This window comes from Meriones unguiculatus, chromosome 10 (assembly GCF_030254825.1).
Source record: "Meriones unguiculatus strain TT.TT164.6M chromosome 10, Bangor_MerUng_6.1, whole genome shotgun sequence".
NCBI classification, from domain to species: Eukaryota; Metazoa; Chordata; class Mammalia; order Rodentia; family Muridae; genus Meriones; species Meriones unguiculatus.
The window spans coordinates 111,312,536-111,329,057 of record NC_083358.1 but is presented as its reverse complement, the minus strand read 5'-3'; the positions used below and the strand labels follow the sequence as shown (position 1 = coordinate 111,329,057).

Here is a 16,522-nt window from a genome sequence, read left to right as displayed (position 1 = left end):
CACCATTCAGGGGCTTGTGGGTGCCAATATAAACACAAACACAATGATAATTAGAACAAGGACTTGCTTCTTGCCATTTATTCAGTCCCATTGAAGATCATCTAAATTTTGAAAACCAGTATCACTTAAGCTTGGCTTATTTAAGTAAAAGTTCAAGAAAGGTAGTTTTTTATGTGTACTTTCTAATAAAACTACCAAACTCAGAACTTGGAGACTTGGTACGTGCATATTATCTTTAAAGAAGTTATTTGTGTTATAAACTTATCTCCAAATTGAGAATGTGTGCCTATGGATCTTTCAAGTTTGATATTTTGGGGAGTAAAATCCAGGTAAAGTTCTAATGGAAAGATGTTCATTGGAATGAAAGAATTTTGTGGATATCTTACATGATTCTTTTCCCTACCTCACCTACTTCCTAAAGATACAGTGTTTTCTACCAGGACAGAAGAGCCTTTGTTTCCTTTGTAAACATATTTCAGGACTATGTCTATGTTCCCACTAGTTGTCATTAGAAATTAAGTACTAATGTTGTTTGGAAAGGAAAACTTTCTTTGAAGAAATTCTTTCTTCAATGATTCCTGTTTGTGATCTTGGTTTGACAAAGACAATTAGTTCATGGGTAAATGATTTCCTATTCAAAACAAAAAATATTTTGCTTTCTAAGGTTTTGGGGTTATCTTTTTGTGCACTGTGTAAAGATTGTCTTTCTATTAGTCAAATGCTGATTTCTGTACCCAGAGAGTTGAGTACAGGACAGACTTTGGTATTGTAATTTTTATGAAGCAACCCCAGCCTCAGTATTTTGTAGACATTGTTCTTCATCATTTTCAGACTGGTTGAATAAAGAGTTAAATGGCCTATAGCAGAGGCAAGAGAGAACAGGCAGGACTTCCACTAGACATAGCGACTTTGGGAAGAAAGCTGAGGTGAGGAGTCCTGAGCCCAACACAGAAAGAGACAGAGAGAAACCAAATGCCAGGAGAAAGACAGGGAGGTAATGGGCCACATGGCAGAATACAGGGCAAGGCAAGTATTCACTGAAGAGAATATCTGAGAATCTGCTCAGCTATAGGCCTAATCTAAGAATAAATATAAGTGCCAGTGTCATTACTAGGGAGGGCATGGCCACAAAGAAAGTCTCCTTTAAGTAAGGTAATAGTATGGAACAATATTTCCAGGGGAAATATAGGGGAGACATATTAATTTTATTCATCATTAGTTTTTCTACAAAGTTTTAAAAATGTGTTTCAGATATGCAGAAAAAAAGTCAACGAAATGAAGCATGAAAGAGACAAACAGTGTAAGATAGCCAATTGTTTATTTTTTTAAATTATTATGATGTTTACTGAGGTGAATTGGGTATGTCCAATGTGTTCCAGCAGCTGAAGAATAGACAGATCTAATACCATCCAAAGAGACACACATTATAAACTCCAATTGCATGCATGAAACTTTGAAATCCAAAACAAACAATGAATTTGTATTTTAAAGGTTTCAGGAAAAAAAGACAAAAAAAAAAAAGACCAAAAAACTACTACTACTATTACTAATAATATTTTAAGTGAATCAGGAAAAGAAACTGTCAAGATGAAGGAACTAACACTTCCACCAAATATGAAAAATACTATGATTATCCTCACAAGAAATACTCTAATTAACAAATATTTGCCCAAAATATACATAAAATAAGAAGAAACTACCACCCCGAAAAGAAAATATGGAGTAATTTAACAAAAAAGAAAAAGAAAAGAAAACCAATAACCAAAATGTCATAAAGAAAAGACATATTCCAGCATGATTTTAAACATTCTTTCTGGTGCACATTTTGTTTTCCTTAATAGTAATAATATCTCTGTAACTGACTGAATTCCAAGTGTCTTGACCTATCACTTGAAATTTCTCCTAACTGTCCAGCAGCAGATGACCCCTGGACACCTAAGCTGGACCCGCTCCTCCTGCTGGACTGTGAGGCCGGCCTGCGCCTGACTTCCACTTCTGAATGGCCCTCGCTGTCACTGGCCTGGCTGGCGCTGTCCTCCTGGGCTCCTCTCCTCCGGGACGGGTGGCGCCTGGCGCCTTCGGGGGACTGCTGGTCAGAGGGGGACTCCTGTCTTGTTCTGGAGCCCGAGCTGGGGCGGCCCTGGGGAGAGTCAGCTTGGTGCCTAGATGGTTGTCTGTGGCTTTCGGCTGCTCCTCTGCGTCCTGCCTGGCCCTGGGGGGATTCGGAGCCTACCCGGCCCTGGCTTGGCCCAGAGCGCCGAGCGCGGTCTGCTGCGTGGTGCTCGTGTCCCTCCTGGACCCTTCTGGGGCTGGACCCTGAGGGTCCCCGGGCCTGGGCCTGGCCCCTTCCGGACCGGGCGTGCTCAGAGCTGTCCCGTGCAGGTTCCCTGTGGGACCCCTGGCCGTGTCCGCCACGGGGTCCAGAGCCTCCTCGGGGGGCCCCTTCCTGGCGGCCAGAGGAGCTGCGTCCTTCGCTGGAGCCACGGTGCCCGGCGCTGTCCCTCTCTTGTCCCTGGCGGCCTCGCTGGGGTGCCCTGCCGCCAGAATGCTGCTGCCTGTGGCCGGCCTCGGGGTGCTCCTGCTCGGACTGGGACTCGGGGTGTTCGTCCTCGTAGTAGTACATCTGGTAGAGCCCGGAGCCCTGGTGTCCTGGCGAGGGTCTCTGCTCGTGCCTGTGGCCTGCTGCGGACTGACCGTGGGCTCCCCGTGCCCGGCCCTCCGAGATATCGGAGTGGCTCTCACTGTCGCTGGCCTGACTCTCGCTGGACGGCCGACGGCCCTGGCCAGCGGAGCGGCTGGCTCTGTCTTCGTGACTTCGGCTGCCCTGAGCCTGCCCGGGCCGCGATCCCGACTGGGACCCTCGGCCACCTTGACGGATCCCCGATGGCTCGGCGCTGTCAGTTGCCTGGCCACGGGACCCGCTCCTCCTGCTGGACTGTGAGGCCGGCCTGCGCCTGACTTCCACTTCTGAATGGCCCTCGCTGTCACTGGCCTGGCTGGCGCTGTCCTCCTGGGCTCCTCTCCTCCGGGACGGGTGGCGCCTGGCGCCTTCGGGGGACTGCTGGTCAGAGGGGGACTCCTGTCTTGTTCTGGAGCCCGAGCTGGGGCGGCTCTGGGGAGAGTCAGCTTGGTGCCTAGATGGTTGTCTGTGGCTTTCGGCTGCTCCTCTGCGTCCTGCCTGGCCCTGGGGGGATTCGGAGCCTACCCGGCCCTGGCTTGGCCCGGAGCGCCGAGCGCGGTCTGCTGCGTGGTGCTCGTGTCCCTCCTGGACCCTTCTGGGGCTGGACCCTGAGGGTCCCCGGGCCTGGGCCTGGCCCCTTCCGGACCGGGCGTGCTCAGAGCTGTCCCGTGCAGGTTCCCTGTGGGACGCCTGGCCGTGTCCGCCACGGGGTCCAGAGCCTCCTCGGGGGGCCCCTTCCTGGCGGCCAGAGGAGCTGCGTCCTTCGCTGGAGCCACGGTGCCCGGCGCTGTCCCTCTCTTGTCCCTGGCGGCCTCGCTGGGGTGCCCTGCCGCCAGAATGCTGCTGCCTGTGGCCGGCCTCGGGGTGCTCCTGCTCGGACTGGGACTCGGGGTGTTCGTCCTCGTAGTAGTACATCTGGTAGAGCCCGGAGCCCTGGTGTCCTGGCGAGGGTCTCTGCTCGTGCCTGTGGCCTGCTGCGGACTGACCGTGGGCTCCCCGTGCCCGGCCCTCCGAGATATCGGAGTGGCTCTCACTGTCGCTGGCCTGACTCTCGCTGGACGGCCGACGGCCCTGGCCAGCGGAGCGGCTGGCTCTGTCTTCGTGACTTCGGCTGCCCTGAGCCTGCCCGGGCCGCGATCCCGACTGGGACCCTCGGCCACCTTGACGGATCCCCGATGGCTCGGCGCTGTCAGTTGCCTGGCCACGGGACCCGCTCCTCCTGCTGGACTGTGAGGCCGGCCTGCGCCTGACTTCCACTTCTGAATGGCCCTCGCTGTCACTGGCCTGGCTGGCGCTGTCCTCCTGGGCTCCTCTCCTCCGGGACGGGTGGCGCCTGGCGCCTTCGGGGGACTGCTGGTCAGAGGGGGACTCCTGTCTTGTTCTGGAGCCCGAGCTGGGGCGGCCCTGGGGAGAGTCAGCTTGGTGCCTAGATGGTTGTCTGTGGCTTTCGGCTGCTCCTCTGCGTCCTGCCTGGCCCTGGGGGGATTCGGAGCCTACCCGGCCCTGGCTTGGCCCGGAGCGCCGAGCGCGGTCTGCTGCGTGGTGCTCGTGTCCCTCCTGGACCCTTCTGGGGCTGGACCCTGAGGGTCCCCGGGCCTGGGCCTGGCCCCTTCCGGACCGGGCGTGCTCAGAGCTGTCCCGTGCAGGTTCCCTGTGGGACGCCTGGCCGTGTCCGCCACGGGGTCCAGAGCCTCCTCGGGGGGCCCCTTCCTGGCGGCCAGAGGAGCTGCGTCCTTCGCTGGAGCCACGGTGCCCGGCGCTGTCCCTCTCTTGTCCCTGGCGGCCTCGCTGGGGTGCCCTGCCGCCAGAATGCTGCTGCCTGTGGCCGGCCTCGGGGTGCTCCTGCTCGGACTGGGACTCGGGGTGTTCGTCCTCGTAGTAGTACATCTGGTAGAGCCCGGAGCCCTGGTGTCCTGGCGAGGGTCTCTGCTCGTGCCTGTGGCCTGCTGCGGACTGACCGTGGGCTCCCCGTGCCCGGCCCTCCGAGATATCGGAGTGGCTCTCACTGTCGCTGGCCTGACTCTCGCTGGACGGCCGACGGCCCTGGCCAGCGGAGCGGCTGGCTCTGTCTTCGTGACTTCGGCTGCCCTGAGCCTGCCCGGGCCGCGATCCCGACTGGGACCCTCGGCCACCTTGACGGATCCCCGATGGCTCGGCGCTGTCAGTTGCCTGGCCACGGGACCCGCTCCTCCTGCTGGACTGTGAGGCCGGCCTGCGCCTGACTTCCACTTCTGAATGGCCCTCGCTGTCACTGGCCTGGCTGGCGCTGTCCTCCTGGGCTCCTCTCCTCCGGGACGGGTGGCGCCTGGCGCCTTCGGGGGACTGCTGGTCAGAGGGGGACTCCTGTCTTGTTCTGGAGCCCGAGCTGGGGCGGCCCTGGGGAGAGTCAGCTTGGTGCCTAGATGGTTGTCTGTGGCTTTCGGCTGCTCCTCTGCGTCCTGCCTGGCCCTGGGGGGATTCGGAGCCTACCCGGCCCTGGCTTGGCCCGGAGCGCCGAGCGCGGTCTGCTGCGTGGTGCTCGTGTCCCTCCTGGACCCTTCTGGGGCTGGACCCTGAGGGTCCCCGGGCCTGGGCCTGGCCCCTTCCGGACCGGGCGTGCTCAGAGCTGTCCCGTGCAGGTTCCCTGTGGGACGCCTGGCCGTGTCCGCCACGGGGTCCAGAGCCTCCTCGGGGGGCCCCTTCCTGGCGGCCAGAGGAGCTGCGTCCTTCGCTGGAGCCACGGTGCCCGGCGCTGTCCCTCTCTTGTCCCTGGCGGCCTCGCTGGGGTGCCCTGCCGCCAGAATGCTGCTGCCTGTGGCCGGCCTCGGGGTGCTCCTGCTCGGACTGGGACTCGGGGTGTTCGTCCTCGTAGTAGTACATCTGGTAGAGCCCGGAGCCCTGGTGTCCTGGCGAGGGTCTCTGCTCGTGCCTGTGGCCTGCTGCGGACTGACCGTGGGCTCCCCGTGCCCGGCCCTCCGAGATATCGGAGTGGCTCTCACTGTCGCTGGCCTGACTCTCGCTGGACGGCCGACGGCCCTGGCCAGCGGAGCGGCTGGCTCTGTCTTCGTGACTTCGGCTGCCCTGAGCCTGCCCGGGCCGCGATCCCGACTGGGACCCTCGGCCACCTTGACGGATCCCCGATGGCTCGGCGCTGTCAGTTGCCTGGCCACGGGACCCGCTCCTCCTGCTGGACTGTGAGGCCGGCCTGCGCCTGACTTCCACTTCTGAATGGCCCTCGCTGTCACTGGCCTGGCTGGCGCTGTCCTCCTGGGCTCCTCTCCTCCGGGACGGGTGGCGCCTGGCGCCTTCGGGGGACTGCTGGTCAGAGGGGGACTCCTGTCTTGTTCTGGAGCCCGAGCTGGGGCGGCCCTGGGGAGAGTCAGCTTGGTGCCTAGATGGTTGTCTGTGGCTTTCGGCTGCTCCTCTGCGTCCTGCCTGGCCCTGGGGGGATTCGGAGCCTACCCGGCCCTGGCTTGACCCGGAGCGCCGAGCGCGGTCTGCTGCGTGGTGCTCGTGTCCCTCCTGGACCCTTCTGGGGCTGGACCCTGAGGGTCCCCGGGCCTGGGCCTGGCCCCTTCCGGACCGGGCGTGCTCAGAGCTGTCCCGTGCAGGTTCCCTGTGGGACGCCTGGCCGTGTCCGCCACGGGGTCCAGAGCCTCCTCGGGGGGCCCCTTCCTGGCGGCCAGAGGAGCTGCGTCCTTCGCTGGAGCCACGGTGCCCGGCGCTGTCCCTCTCTTGTCCCTGGCGGCCTCGCTGGGGTGCCCTGCCGCCAGAATGCTGCTGCCTGTGGCCGGCCTCGGGGTGCTCCTGCTCGGACTGGGACTCGGGGTGTTCGTCCTCGTAGTAGTACATCTGGTAGAGCCCGGAGCCCTGGTGTCCTGGCGAGGGTCTCTGCTCGTGCCTGTGGCCTGCTGCGGACTGACCGTGGGCTCCCCGTGCCCGGCCCTCCGAGATATCGGAGTGGCTCTCACTGTCGCTGGCCTGACTCTCGCTGGACGGCCGACGGCCCTGGCCAGCGGAGCGGCTGGCTCTGTCTTCGTGACTTCGGCTGCCCTGAGCCTGCCCGGGCCGCGATCCCGACTGGGACCCTCGGCCACCTTGACGGATCCCCGATGGCTCGGCGCTGTCAGTTGCCTGGCCACGGGACCCGCTCCTCCTGCTGGACTGTGAGGCCGGCCTGCGCCTGACTTCCACTTCTGAATGGCCCTCGCTGTCACTGGCCTGGCTGGCGCTGTCCTCCTGGGCTCCTCTCCTCCGGGACGGGTGGCGCCTGGCGCCTTCGGGGGACTGCTGGTCAGAGGGGGACTCCTGTCTTGTTCTGGAGCCCGAGCTGGGGCGGCCCTGGGGAGAGTCAGCTTGGTGCCTAGATGGTTGTCTGTGGCTTTCGGCTGCTCCTCTGCGTCCTGCCTGGCCCTGGGGGGATTCGGAGCCTACCCGGCCCTGGCTTGGCCCGGAGCGCCGAGCGCGGTCTGCTGCGTGGTGCTCGTGTCCCTCCTGGACCCTTCTGGGGCTGGACCCTGAGGGTCCCCGGGCCTGGGCCTGGCCCCTTCCGGACCGGGCGTGCTCAGAGCTGTCCCGTGCAGGTTCCCTGTGGGACCCCTGGCCGTGTCCGCCACGGGGTCCAGAGCCTCCTCGGGGGGCCCCTTCCTGGCGGCCAGAGGAGCTGCGTCCTTCGCTGGAGCCACGGTGCCCGGCGCTGTCCCTCTCTTGTCCCTGGCGGCCTCGCTGGGGTGCCCTGCCGCCAGAATGCTGCTGCCTGTGGCCGGCCTCGGGGTGCTCCTGCTCGGACTGGGACTCGGGGTGTTCGTCCTCGTAGTAGTACATCTGGTAGAGCCCGGAGCCCTGGTGTCCTGGCGAGGGTCTCTGCTCGTGCCTGTGGCCTGCTGCGGACTGACCGTGGGCTCCCCGTGCCCGGCCCTCCGAGATATCGGAGTGGCTCTCACTGTCGCTGGCCTGACTCTCGCTGGACGGCCGACGGCCCTGGCCAGCGGAGCGGCTGGCTCTGTCTTCGTGACTTCGGCTGCCCTGAGCCTGCCCGGGCCGCGATCCCGACTGGGACCCTCGGCCACCTTGACGGATCCCCGATGGCTCGGCGCTGTCAGTTGCCTGGCCACGGGACCCGCTCCTCCTGCTGGACTGTGAGGCCGGCCTGCGCCTGACTTCCACTTCTGAATGGCCCTCGCTGTCACTGGCCTGGCTGGCGCTGTCCTCCTGGGCTCCTCTCCTCCGGGACGGGTGGCGCCTGGCGCCTTCGGGGGACTGCTGGTCAGAGGGGGACTCCTGTCTTGTTCTGGAGCCCGAGCTGGGGCGGCCCTGGGGAGAGTCAGCTTGGTGCCTAGATGGTTGTCTGTGGCTTTCGGCTGCTCCTCTGCGTCCTGCCTGGCCCTGGGGGGATTCGGAGCCTACCCGGCCCTGGCTTGACCCGGAGCGCCGAGCGCGGTCTGCTGCGTGGTGCTCGTGTCCCTCCTGGACCCTTCTGGGGCTGGACCCTGAGGGTCCCCGGGCCTGGGCCTGGCCCCTTCCGGACCGGGCGTGCTCAGAGCTGTCCCGTGCAGGTTCCCTGTGGGACGCCTGGCCGTGTCCGCCACGGGGTCCAGAGCCTCCTCGGGGGGCCCCTTCCTGGCGGCCAGAGGAGCTGCGTCCTTCGCTGGAGCCACGGTGCCCGGCGCTGTCCCTCTCTTGTCCCTGGCGGCCTCGCTGGGGTGCCCTGCCGCCAGAATGCTGCTGCCTGTGGCCGGCCTCGGGGTGCTCCTGCTCGGACTGGGACTCGGGGTGTTCGTCCTCGTAGTAGTACATCTGGTAGAGCCCGGAGCCCTGGTGTCCTGGCGAGGGTCTCTGCTCGTGCCTGTGGCCTGCTGCGGACTGACCGTGGGCTCCCCGTGCCCGGCCCTCCGAGATATCGGAGTGGCTCTCACTGTCGCTGGCCTGACTCTCGCTGGACGGCCGACGGCCCTGGCCAGCGGAGCGGCTGGCTCTGTCTTCGTGACTTCGGCTGCCCTGAGCCTGCCCGGGCCGCGATCCCGACTGGGACCCTCGGCCACCTTGACGGATCCCCGATGGCTCGGCGCTGTCAGTTGCCTGGCCACGGGACCCGCTCCTCCTGCTGGACTGTGAGGCCGGCCTGCGCCTGACTTCCACTTCTGAATGGCCCTCGCTGTCACTGGCCTGGCTGGCGCTGTCCTCCTGGGCTCCTCTCCTCCGGGACGGGTGGCGCCTGGCGCCTTCGGGGGACTGCTGGTCAGAGGGGGACTCCTGTCTTGTTCTGGAGCCCGAGCTGGGGCGGCCCTGGGGAGAGTCAGCTTGGTGCCTAGATGGTTGTCTGTGGCTTTCGGCTGCTCCTCTGCGTCCTGCCTGGCCCTGGGGGGATTCGGAGCCTACCCGGCCCTGGCTTGACCCGGAGCGCCGAGCGCGGTCTGCTGCGTGGTGCTCGTGTCCCTCCTGGACCCTTCTGGGGCTGGACCCTGAGGGTCCCCGGGCCTGGGCCTGGCCCCTTCCGGACCGGGCGTGCTCAGAGCTGTCCCGTGCAGGTTCCCTGTGGGACGCCTGGCCGTGTCCGCCACGGGGTCCAGAGCCTCCTCGGGGGGCCCCTTCCTGGCGGCCAGAGGAGCTGCGTCCTTCGCTGGAGCCACGGTGCCCGGCGCTGTCCCTCTCTTGTCCCTGGCGGCCTCGCTGGGGTGCCCTGCCGCCAGAATGCTGCTGCCTGTGGCCGGCCTCGGGGTGCTCCTGCTCGGACTGGGACTCGGGGTGTTCGTCCTCGTAGTAGTACATCTGGTAGAGCCCGGAGCCCTGGTGTCCTGGCGAGGGTCTCTGCTCGTGCCTGTGGCCTGCTGCGGACTGACCGTGGGCTCCCCGTGCCCGGCCCTCCGAGATATCGGAGTGGCTCTCACTGTCGCTGGCCTGACTCTCGCTGGACGGCCGACGGCCCTGGCCAGCGGAGCGGCTGGCTCTGTCTTCGTGACTTCGGCTGCCCTGAGCCTGCCCGGGCCGCGATCCCGACTGGGACCCTCGGCCACCTTGACGGATCCCCGATGGCTCGGCGCTGTCAGTTGCCTGGCCACGGGACCCGCTCCTCCTGCTGGACTGTGAGGCCGGCCTGCGCCTGACTTCCACTTCTGAATGGCCCTCGCTGTCACTGGCCTGGCTGGCGCTGTCCTCCTGGGCTCCTCTCCTCCGGGACGGGTGGCGCCTGGCGCCTTCGGGGGACTGCTGGTCAGAGGGGGACTCCTGTCTTGTTCTGGAGCCCGAGCTGGGGCGGCCCTGGGGAGAGTCAGCTTGGTGCCTAGATGGTTGTCTGTGGCTTTCGGCTGCTCCTCTGCGTCCTGCCTGGCCCTGGGGGGATTCGGAGCCTACCCGGCCCTGGCTTGGCCCGGAGCGCCGAGCGCGGTCTGCTGCGTGGTGCTCGTGTCCCTCCTGGACCCTTCTGGGGCTGGACCCTGAGGGTCCCCGGGCCTGGGCCTGGCCCCTTCCGGACCGGGCGTGCTCAGAGCTGTCCCGTGCAGGTTCCCTGTGGGACCCCTGGCCGTGTCCGCCACGGGGTCCAGAGCCTCCTCGGGGGGCCCCTTCCTGGCGGCCAGAGGAGCTGCGTCCTTCGCTGGAGCCACGGTGCCCGGCGCTGTCCCTCTCTTGTCCCTGGCGGCCTCGCTGGGGTGCCCTGCCGCCAGAATGCTGCTGCCTGTGGCCGGCCTCGGGGTGCTCCTGCTCGGACTGGGACTCGGGGTGTTCGTCCTCGTAGTAGTACATCTGGTAGAGCCCGGAGCCCTGGTGTCCTGGCGAGGGTCTCTGCTCGTGCCTGTGGCCTGCTGCGGACTGACCGTGGGCTCCCCGTGCCCGGCCCTCCGAGATATCGGAGTGGCTCTCACTGTCGCTGGCCTGACTCTCGCTGGACGGCCGACGGCCCTGGCCAGCGGAGCGGCTGGCTCTGTCTTCGTGACTTCGGCTGCCCTGAGCCTGCCCGGGCCGCGATCCCGACTGGGACCCTCGGCCACCTTGACGGATCCCCGATGGCTCGGCGCTGTCAGTTGCCTGGCCACGGGACCCGCTCCTCCTGCTGGACTGTGAGGCCGGCCTGCGCCTGACTTCCACTTCTGAATGGCCCTCGCTGTCACTGGCCTGGCTGGCGCTGTCCTCCTGGGCTCCTCTCCTCCGGGACGGGTGGCGCCTGGCGCCTTCGGGGGACTGCTGGTCAGAGGGGGACTCCTGTCTTGTTCTGGAGCCCGAGCTGGGGCGGCCCTGGGGAGAGTCAGCTTGGTGCCTAGATGGTTGTCTGTGGCTTTCGGCTGCTCCTCTGCGTCCTGCCTGGCCCTGGGGGGATTCGGAGCCTACCCGGCCCTGGCTTGACCCGGAGCGCCGAGCGCGGTCTGCTGCGTGGTGCTCGTGTCCCTCCTGGACCCTTCTGGGGCTGGACCCTGAGGGTCCCCGGGCCTGGGCCTGGCCCCTTCCGGACCGGGCGTGCTCAGAGCTGTCCCGTGCAGGTTCCCTGTGGGACGCCTGGCCGTGTCCGCCACGGGGTCCAGAGCCTCCTCGGGGGGCCCCTTCCTGGCGGCCAGAGGAGCTGCGTCCTTCGCTGGAGCCACGGTGCCCGGCGCTGTCCCTCTCTTGTCCCTGGCGGCCTCGCTGGGGTGCCCTGCCGCCAGAATGCTGCTGCCTGTGGCCGGCCTCGGGGTGCTCCTGCTCGGACTGGGACTCGGGGTGTTCGTCCTCGTAGTAGTACATCTGGTAGAGCCCGGAGCCCTGGTGTCCTGGCGAGGGTCTCTGCTCGTGCCTGTGGCCTGCTGCGGACTGACCGTGGGCTCCCCGTGCCCGGCCCTCCGAGATATCGGAGTGGCTCTCACTGTCGCTGGCCTGACTCTCGCTGGACGGCCGACGGCCCTGGCCAGCGGAGCGGCTGGCTCTGTCTTCGTGACTTCGGCTGCCCTGAGCCTGCCCGGGCCGCGATCCCGACTGGGACCCTCGGCCACCTTGACGGATCCCCGATGGCTCGGCGCTGTCAGTTGCCTGGCCACGGGACCCGCTCCTCCTGCTGGACTGTGAGGCCGGCCTGCGCCTGACTTCCACTTCTGAATGGCCCTCGCTGTCACTGGCCTGGCTGGCGCTGTCCTCCTGGGCTCCTCTCCTCCGGGACGGGTGGCGCCTGGCGCCTTCGGGGGACTGCTGGTCAGAGGGGGACTCCTGTCTTGTTCTGGAGCCCGAGCTGGGGCGGCCCTGGGGAGAGTCAGCTTGGTGCCTAGATGGTTGTCTGTGGCTTTCGGCTGCTCCTCTGCGTCCTGCCTGGCCCTGGGGGGATTCGGAGCCTACCCGGCCCTGGCTTGACCCAGAGCGCCGAGCGCGGTCTGCTGCGTGGTGCTCGTGTCCCTCCTGGACCCTTCTGGGGCTGGACCCTGAGGGTCCCCGGGCCTGGGCCTGGCCCCTTCCGGACCGGGCGTGCTCAGAGCTGTCCCGTGCAGGTTCCCTGTGGGACCCCTGGCCGTGTCCGCCACGGGGTCCAGAGCCTCCTCGGGGGGCCCCTTCCTGGCGGCCAGAGGAGCTGCGTCCTTCGCTGGAGCCACGGTGCCCGGCGCTGTCCCTCTCTTGTCCCTGGCGGCCTCGCTGGGGTGCCCTGCCGCCAGAATGCTGCTGCCTGTGGCCGGCCTCGGGGTGCTCCTGCTCGGACTGGGACTCGGGGTGTTCGTCCTCGTAGTAGTACATCTGGTAGAGTCCCGAGTTGTTGTCTCCTCTTGCATCAAAGTATTGTCCACATATTTTTGTTTTTTCGTGAGTGTTTGTGTGTCTTTCCTTATTTCTTTTGCTTGATTTGTGTTTTTTGTCTCTTCTCTCTTTTGGACTCTTTGATCTGTCATTTTTATTCTTTCCAACTCTTCTTCCATGAGGAGATCTGTGTGTTCTTTCTTCTTCTTCTTCTTCTTCTCCATCTTCCTCCACTCCTTCATAATGAGGTTTACTTCTCCTCCTTTTTCCTTTCGTTTGGATACTTTTTTTCTGTACTGATTCATAATATGCCTCTGCCAACTTTAACACCATCAGTAAATACTCAGTGAAGTCTATTTTTTCATCATGGTCTACATCTAGCATTTGCATGAAGACCTCCCCAATGTCTTCGTCATCTGGATTCTGTAAGAATTCAGAAAGATGGATCTTCATCACAGCTAATTACATTGTATAATACAAATGCAATACATAAATTTACAATATCTTAGAAATGAAATTTGTCCAAAGTCGTGTAGATTTTAAACTTTTCATTCTCTTCCCCTTTTTCTCACATGACTTAAGTTTTATTCATATGATAGACGTCATGCCTGTGGTTCCTGTGGTCTTTAAACTTTTACTCAATTTATGAATCAAAGTTTTATTCATTTCATATTATATGGTTCTTCTGAGTGTTTTCTAATAATATTCATGATTTGGGGAATAATCCTGTGAGAAGTTTATTTACTAGCATTTCACATTATTTGGTAAATAATATTGGTAGTATTTTTCCTTCACAGATGTTACTTCTATGTTAATAACACGTACTTATTTAAAGAGAGCTAAAATTTTTATGCCTTCTGAATCTTGGTTATGTATTTCATTTAAAAACGAAATACAAAAAAATGAATTACATACAATTTTTATACAATATGTATTTATATTATTTGTAAGAAAGAGATGTTTGTCTTTCTTGTTCTTTTGTTTGTCTCTTACCTTCAAGACTGCTCGTAATTCTACCTCCAGAAGTTCCTTCAGCTCTTCTTTGCTCAGTGTTTTTTTCTCATCATCATTTTGTGAGTATTGGTGGAAAATTCCAATTATGCCAGTGATGTTTTCCAGGAGAGTGGACATTTTTCAGTAGTATATATGTAACCTAGGAAAGTGAAACAAAATTCATTTCTTCTTTCATTTTATTTTATAGGTTGTAGTTATCATTGTAATGATTATTTATATTTTATAACCCATAGTATTCTTTAAAAAGTAATTTTTGAAATAAAACTTGCACATGAACAACTCTTTTTTTAGTGTTTACAGAGTAAAACATTGGGTAACTTTGGTACCTGACACTGCTTATTTGGTGTCTTTATATACATCGAAAGCACTTACTACCTACCAGCTTCTTAACCTCCTGTAAGTCAGTGTGCTCTAAGCAATTCAGTGCCTTTTGGTTAGTTGGCTTTTCTTCCTGGCCTTTTAATAAAAAGTTTACTTGCTTATCTCCTCAGTGATCAGAAAATAATAAGAATATCAATAAATGAAATGCGTACTTATGTGTGCATCATTGCAATGATAATTTTTACATTTTTATAACAGGCAAAATCAAAATACTATAGGTAACATAAATTTGTTAAATATGATTATAATAAACTTACCTAAAGCATTATGGGCCTTTACGTTTTTGACAAAATGAAATATATTTGCTGATTTTTGCTGTGACTTATTTAAATTTATAGTTTTACAAGTTTATGATTATCCACTGAAAGGCAATAATACTTCATTATGCCTTATGAAGCATTTGAAATTACAGGGTAAATAAAGCCCATGATTAATGCAAGGTTAAGTGTGAAATTAGATATTGCTCATGTAGAATGATCTTATAACTAAGATCATTACTGCATTTTACTCTGAATGTGATAGAATGATGATCGAATTAACTGTGTACTAAAATGTTACTTTGTCCAATAGTTATTTTTGAGTGTTTTCGATTAACCTTTCTTCTGAGAACAACGATAGCTGTTTGTGCGTGTGTGTATGTGTGTGTGTGTTGTTTCTAAAGAGCTCACTATGTGGCATATAATATAATGGCAAAATTAAAAATTAAAGCATTCTATTTGGGAACACAGAAGCAGTAAAAAATAATTAAAAAAAGAAATATATGAGGAAAAAATGAAACATGAAAGCATGAAATATTGATGAAGACACAGACAAATTTTGTGTCTTCTGCTAGAGGGTGCTTAAATTTACTGAAGTCCTTTGTAATATTGTTTGGTAGTATCTAAGAACCAGAAGTTTATCCCTCGAAGACTCCTACCTAACAGAAACACACACACAAACACAAACACAGAGCCAAAATTATTGCACAAAATGCTATAGTTCCATTATTTATAATCTTTATAATAGAAATGACTCAAATGTTCATCAATTGAAAAATGGGCAGACTTGTGGTATTTTCTTGTAACAATCAGAGGAAGGATTCAAGTATACACCAAATCAGAATGATCATCATAGACTAAGAGGCAAAAGTAAATGGATTTGAAATGTTATGTATGCAGTGGACTTGGAAAGGGGCAGGGAGGAGATGAGGGAGGGAGGGTGAAATTGGGAGGGAAAGAAGGAGGGGGCTACAGCTGGGATGCAAAGTAAATAACCTGTGATTAATATAAAAAATAAAAATTATAAAAAAAAGAAATGCTATGTATGCAGAGTTGACAGGGCAGAGTGACGAATCACTGTGGTCTGAAGCTAAGAATCACGAAATATGATTATGCAACATTTATATTATAATAATGATTATTGCACATTATTATTGTAGCACGATAGAATAATGATTATAAACTAGAGAAGGTTTTGGTTTCAAGCATATTTTTCAATTTTTATTATTCTTATCTCTAAAATTTTAAACATTATAAGTGTTTGGATAATAGATATAATTTTCCTGATTTTTTTATTTTACTTTATTCAGGTAAATGAGGTGTATATTTCTTTGTTATGTACAATTCTATGTCAACCAAAATTCTTATTCAGTGATTTGAAAAATAAAATAAATAACTAAAGAAGGAAAGAAAGGCAGAAAGAAAGGAAAACAAAAGACAATTCTCCAGAGGGGTATTCCTTGGCTCTCCAATCTGTAATACGCTCGCCTTCCCATTATGCTGCTATATGACTGTCCACTTTCTTCATAATTCTTATCATTAGTAGACATACTCATTTATTGTCTTCTAAATATTTTAACATCTAAATGTAAACTTCTAAAGTATACAATTTGTATAGCTCACTGATGTAAGCTCAATGCCATTGGCAGCAGCGCTGTGCAGAGAAGGGCCTAAATAACTTTTTTGAGTGAGTGAAAACATAGACAAACCACCAATGCAAAGAGAGCATTAAGGGACCTCATGAAAATAAAATCTATTCATTCATTTTATATATATATATGATATTAATATAACATAATATAATATATTGAATTATAGAATAATATATCACAAACTTTCAGTGATAATGACAATAAAAGTAAATGAAAAACTCTAAATATTTAGACCTTTTTTCTAAGAATTCATAGTTATTCAGGTATCCACTTGTCTTAACACTAACCCAGCCAAGTCTAATATATCTCCCTCTTACCTTGCTTGGAAGAAGAGTGAAGAGAATGCAGCTGAAGGAGCTTGCTGGGTACTGCAGGCTAAGTGGATGGTCCTTTTATACAGTAAGTCCATCCAGGGAGGAGCCACTCTCTGTGGGATGGTCTGATTCATTCTTAACCAAACCCAGATCCACCCATATCTCCACCTCTATTTCTCCAGTGACATGTGTTTACTTCTCAACTTCCTCACGTACTCATGTGTACTTGTTTTAGCAAGCTCCAAATTTGGATTTACATAAGTCCTCTGGTGATTTTATGAGAGTCTTTACTAAAGGTTCGTGTATGCATACCTATGTTTTTGTAGCTCCCAATTTGATCTGGTAAGTATAAATTGTAAGCGTATTGTATTGCAAGTGTATTGTACATAAGTATATTGTATATAAAAGTATAAATTGTAAGTGTATTGAATATAACATTCAACAGCAGTGCAGTACCTACCTCCATGCCCCTTTTAGCCATGAATGTTATCTCTGGTTCATAAGAGAACTTGCTATGAGATGAATTATGTAATAATTAAAAGAATAGATAGTCACATTAAT

The 16,522-nt window shown here is 56.5% G+C and overlaps 1 protein-coding gene across 1 annotated transcript; it reads right to left on the bottom strand.

Annotated features, from left to right (window-relative positions):
• Positions 1-1,301: 1,301 nt before the first annotated feature.
• Positions 1,302-16,014, bottom strand: Flg (filaggrin). The gene is made up of 3 exons (XM_021627550.2): positions 15,965-16,014; positions 13,337-13,496; positions 1,302-12,766 (listed from the first exon to the last, which is right to left on the bottom strand). The coding sequence occupies exons 2-3, from the start codon at positions 13,472-13,474 to the stop codon at positions 1,835-1,837; spliced, it is 11,070 nt and encodes a 3,689-aa protein (XP_021483225.2). The 5' UTR covers positions 13,475-13,496; positions 15,965-16,014; the 3' UTR covers positions 1,302-1,834.
• Between the last annotated feature and the right edge of the window lie 508 nt (positions 16,015-16,522).

Coding starts and splice junctions, on each gene's coding strand:
- Flg (XM_021627550.2), bottom strand. CDS start 13,474: ATGTCCACTCTCCTGGAAAACATCACTGGCATAATTGGAATTTTCCAC. Junction 12,767..13,336: donor AATTACGAGCAGTCTTGAAG/GTAAGAGACAAA, acceptor GAATTCTTACAG/AATCCAGATGACGAAGACAT.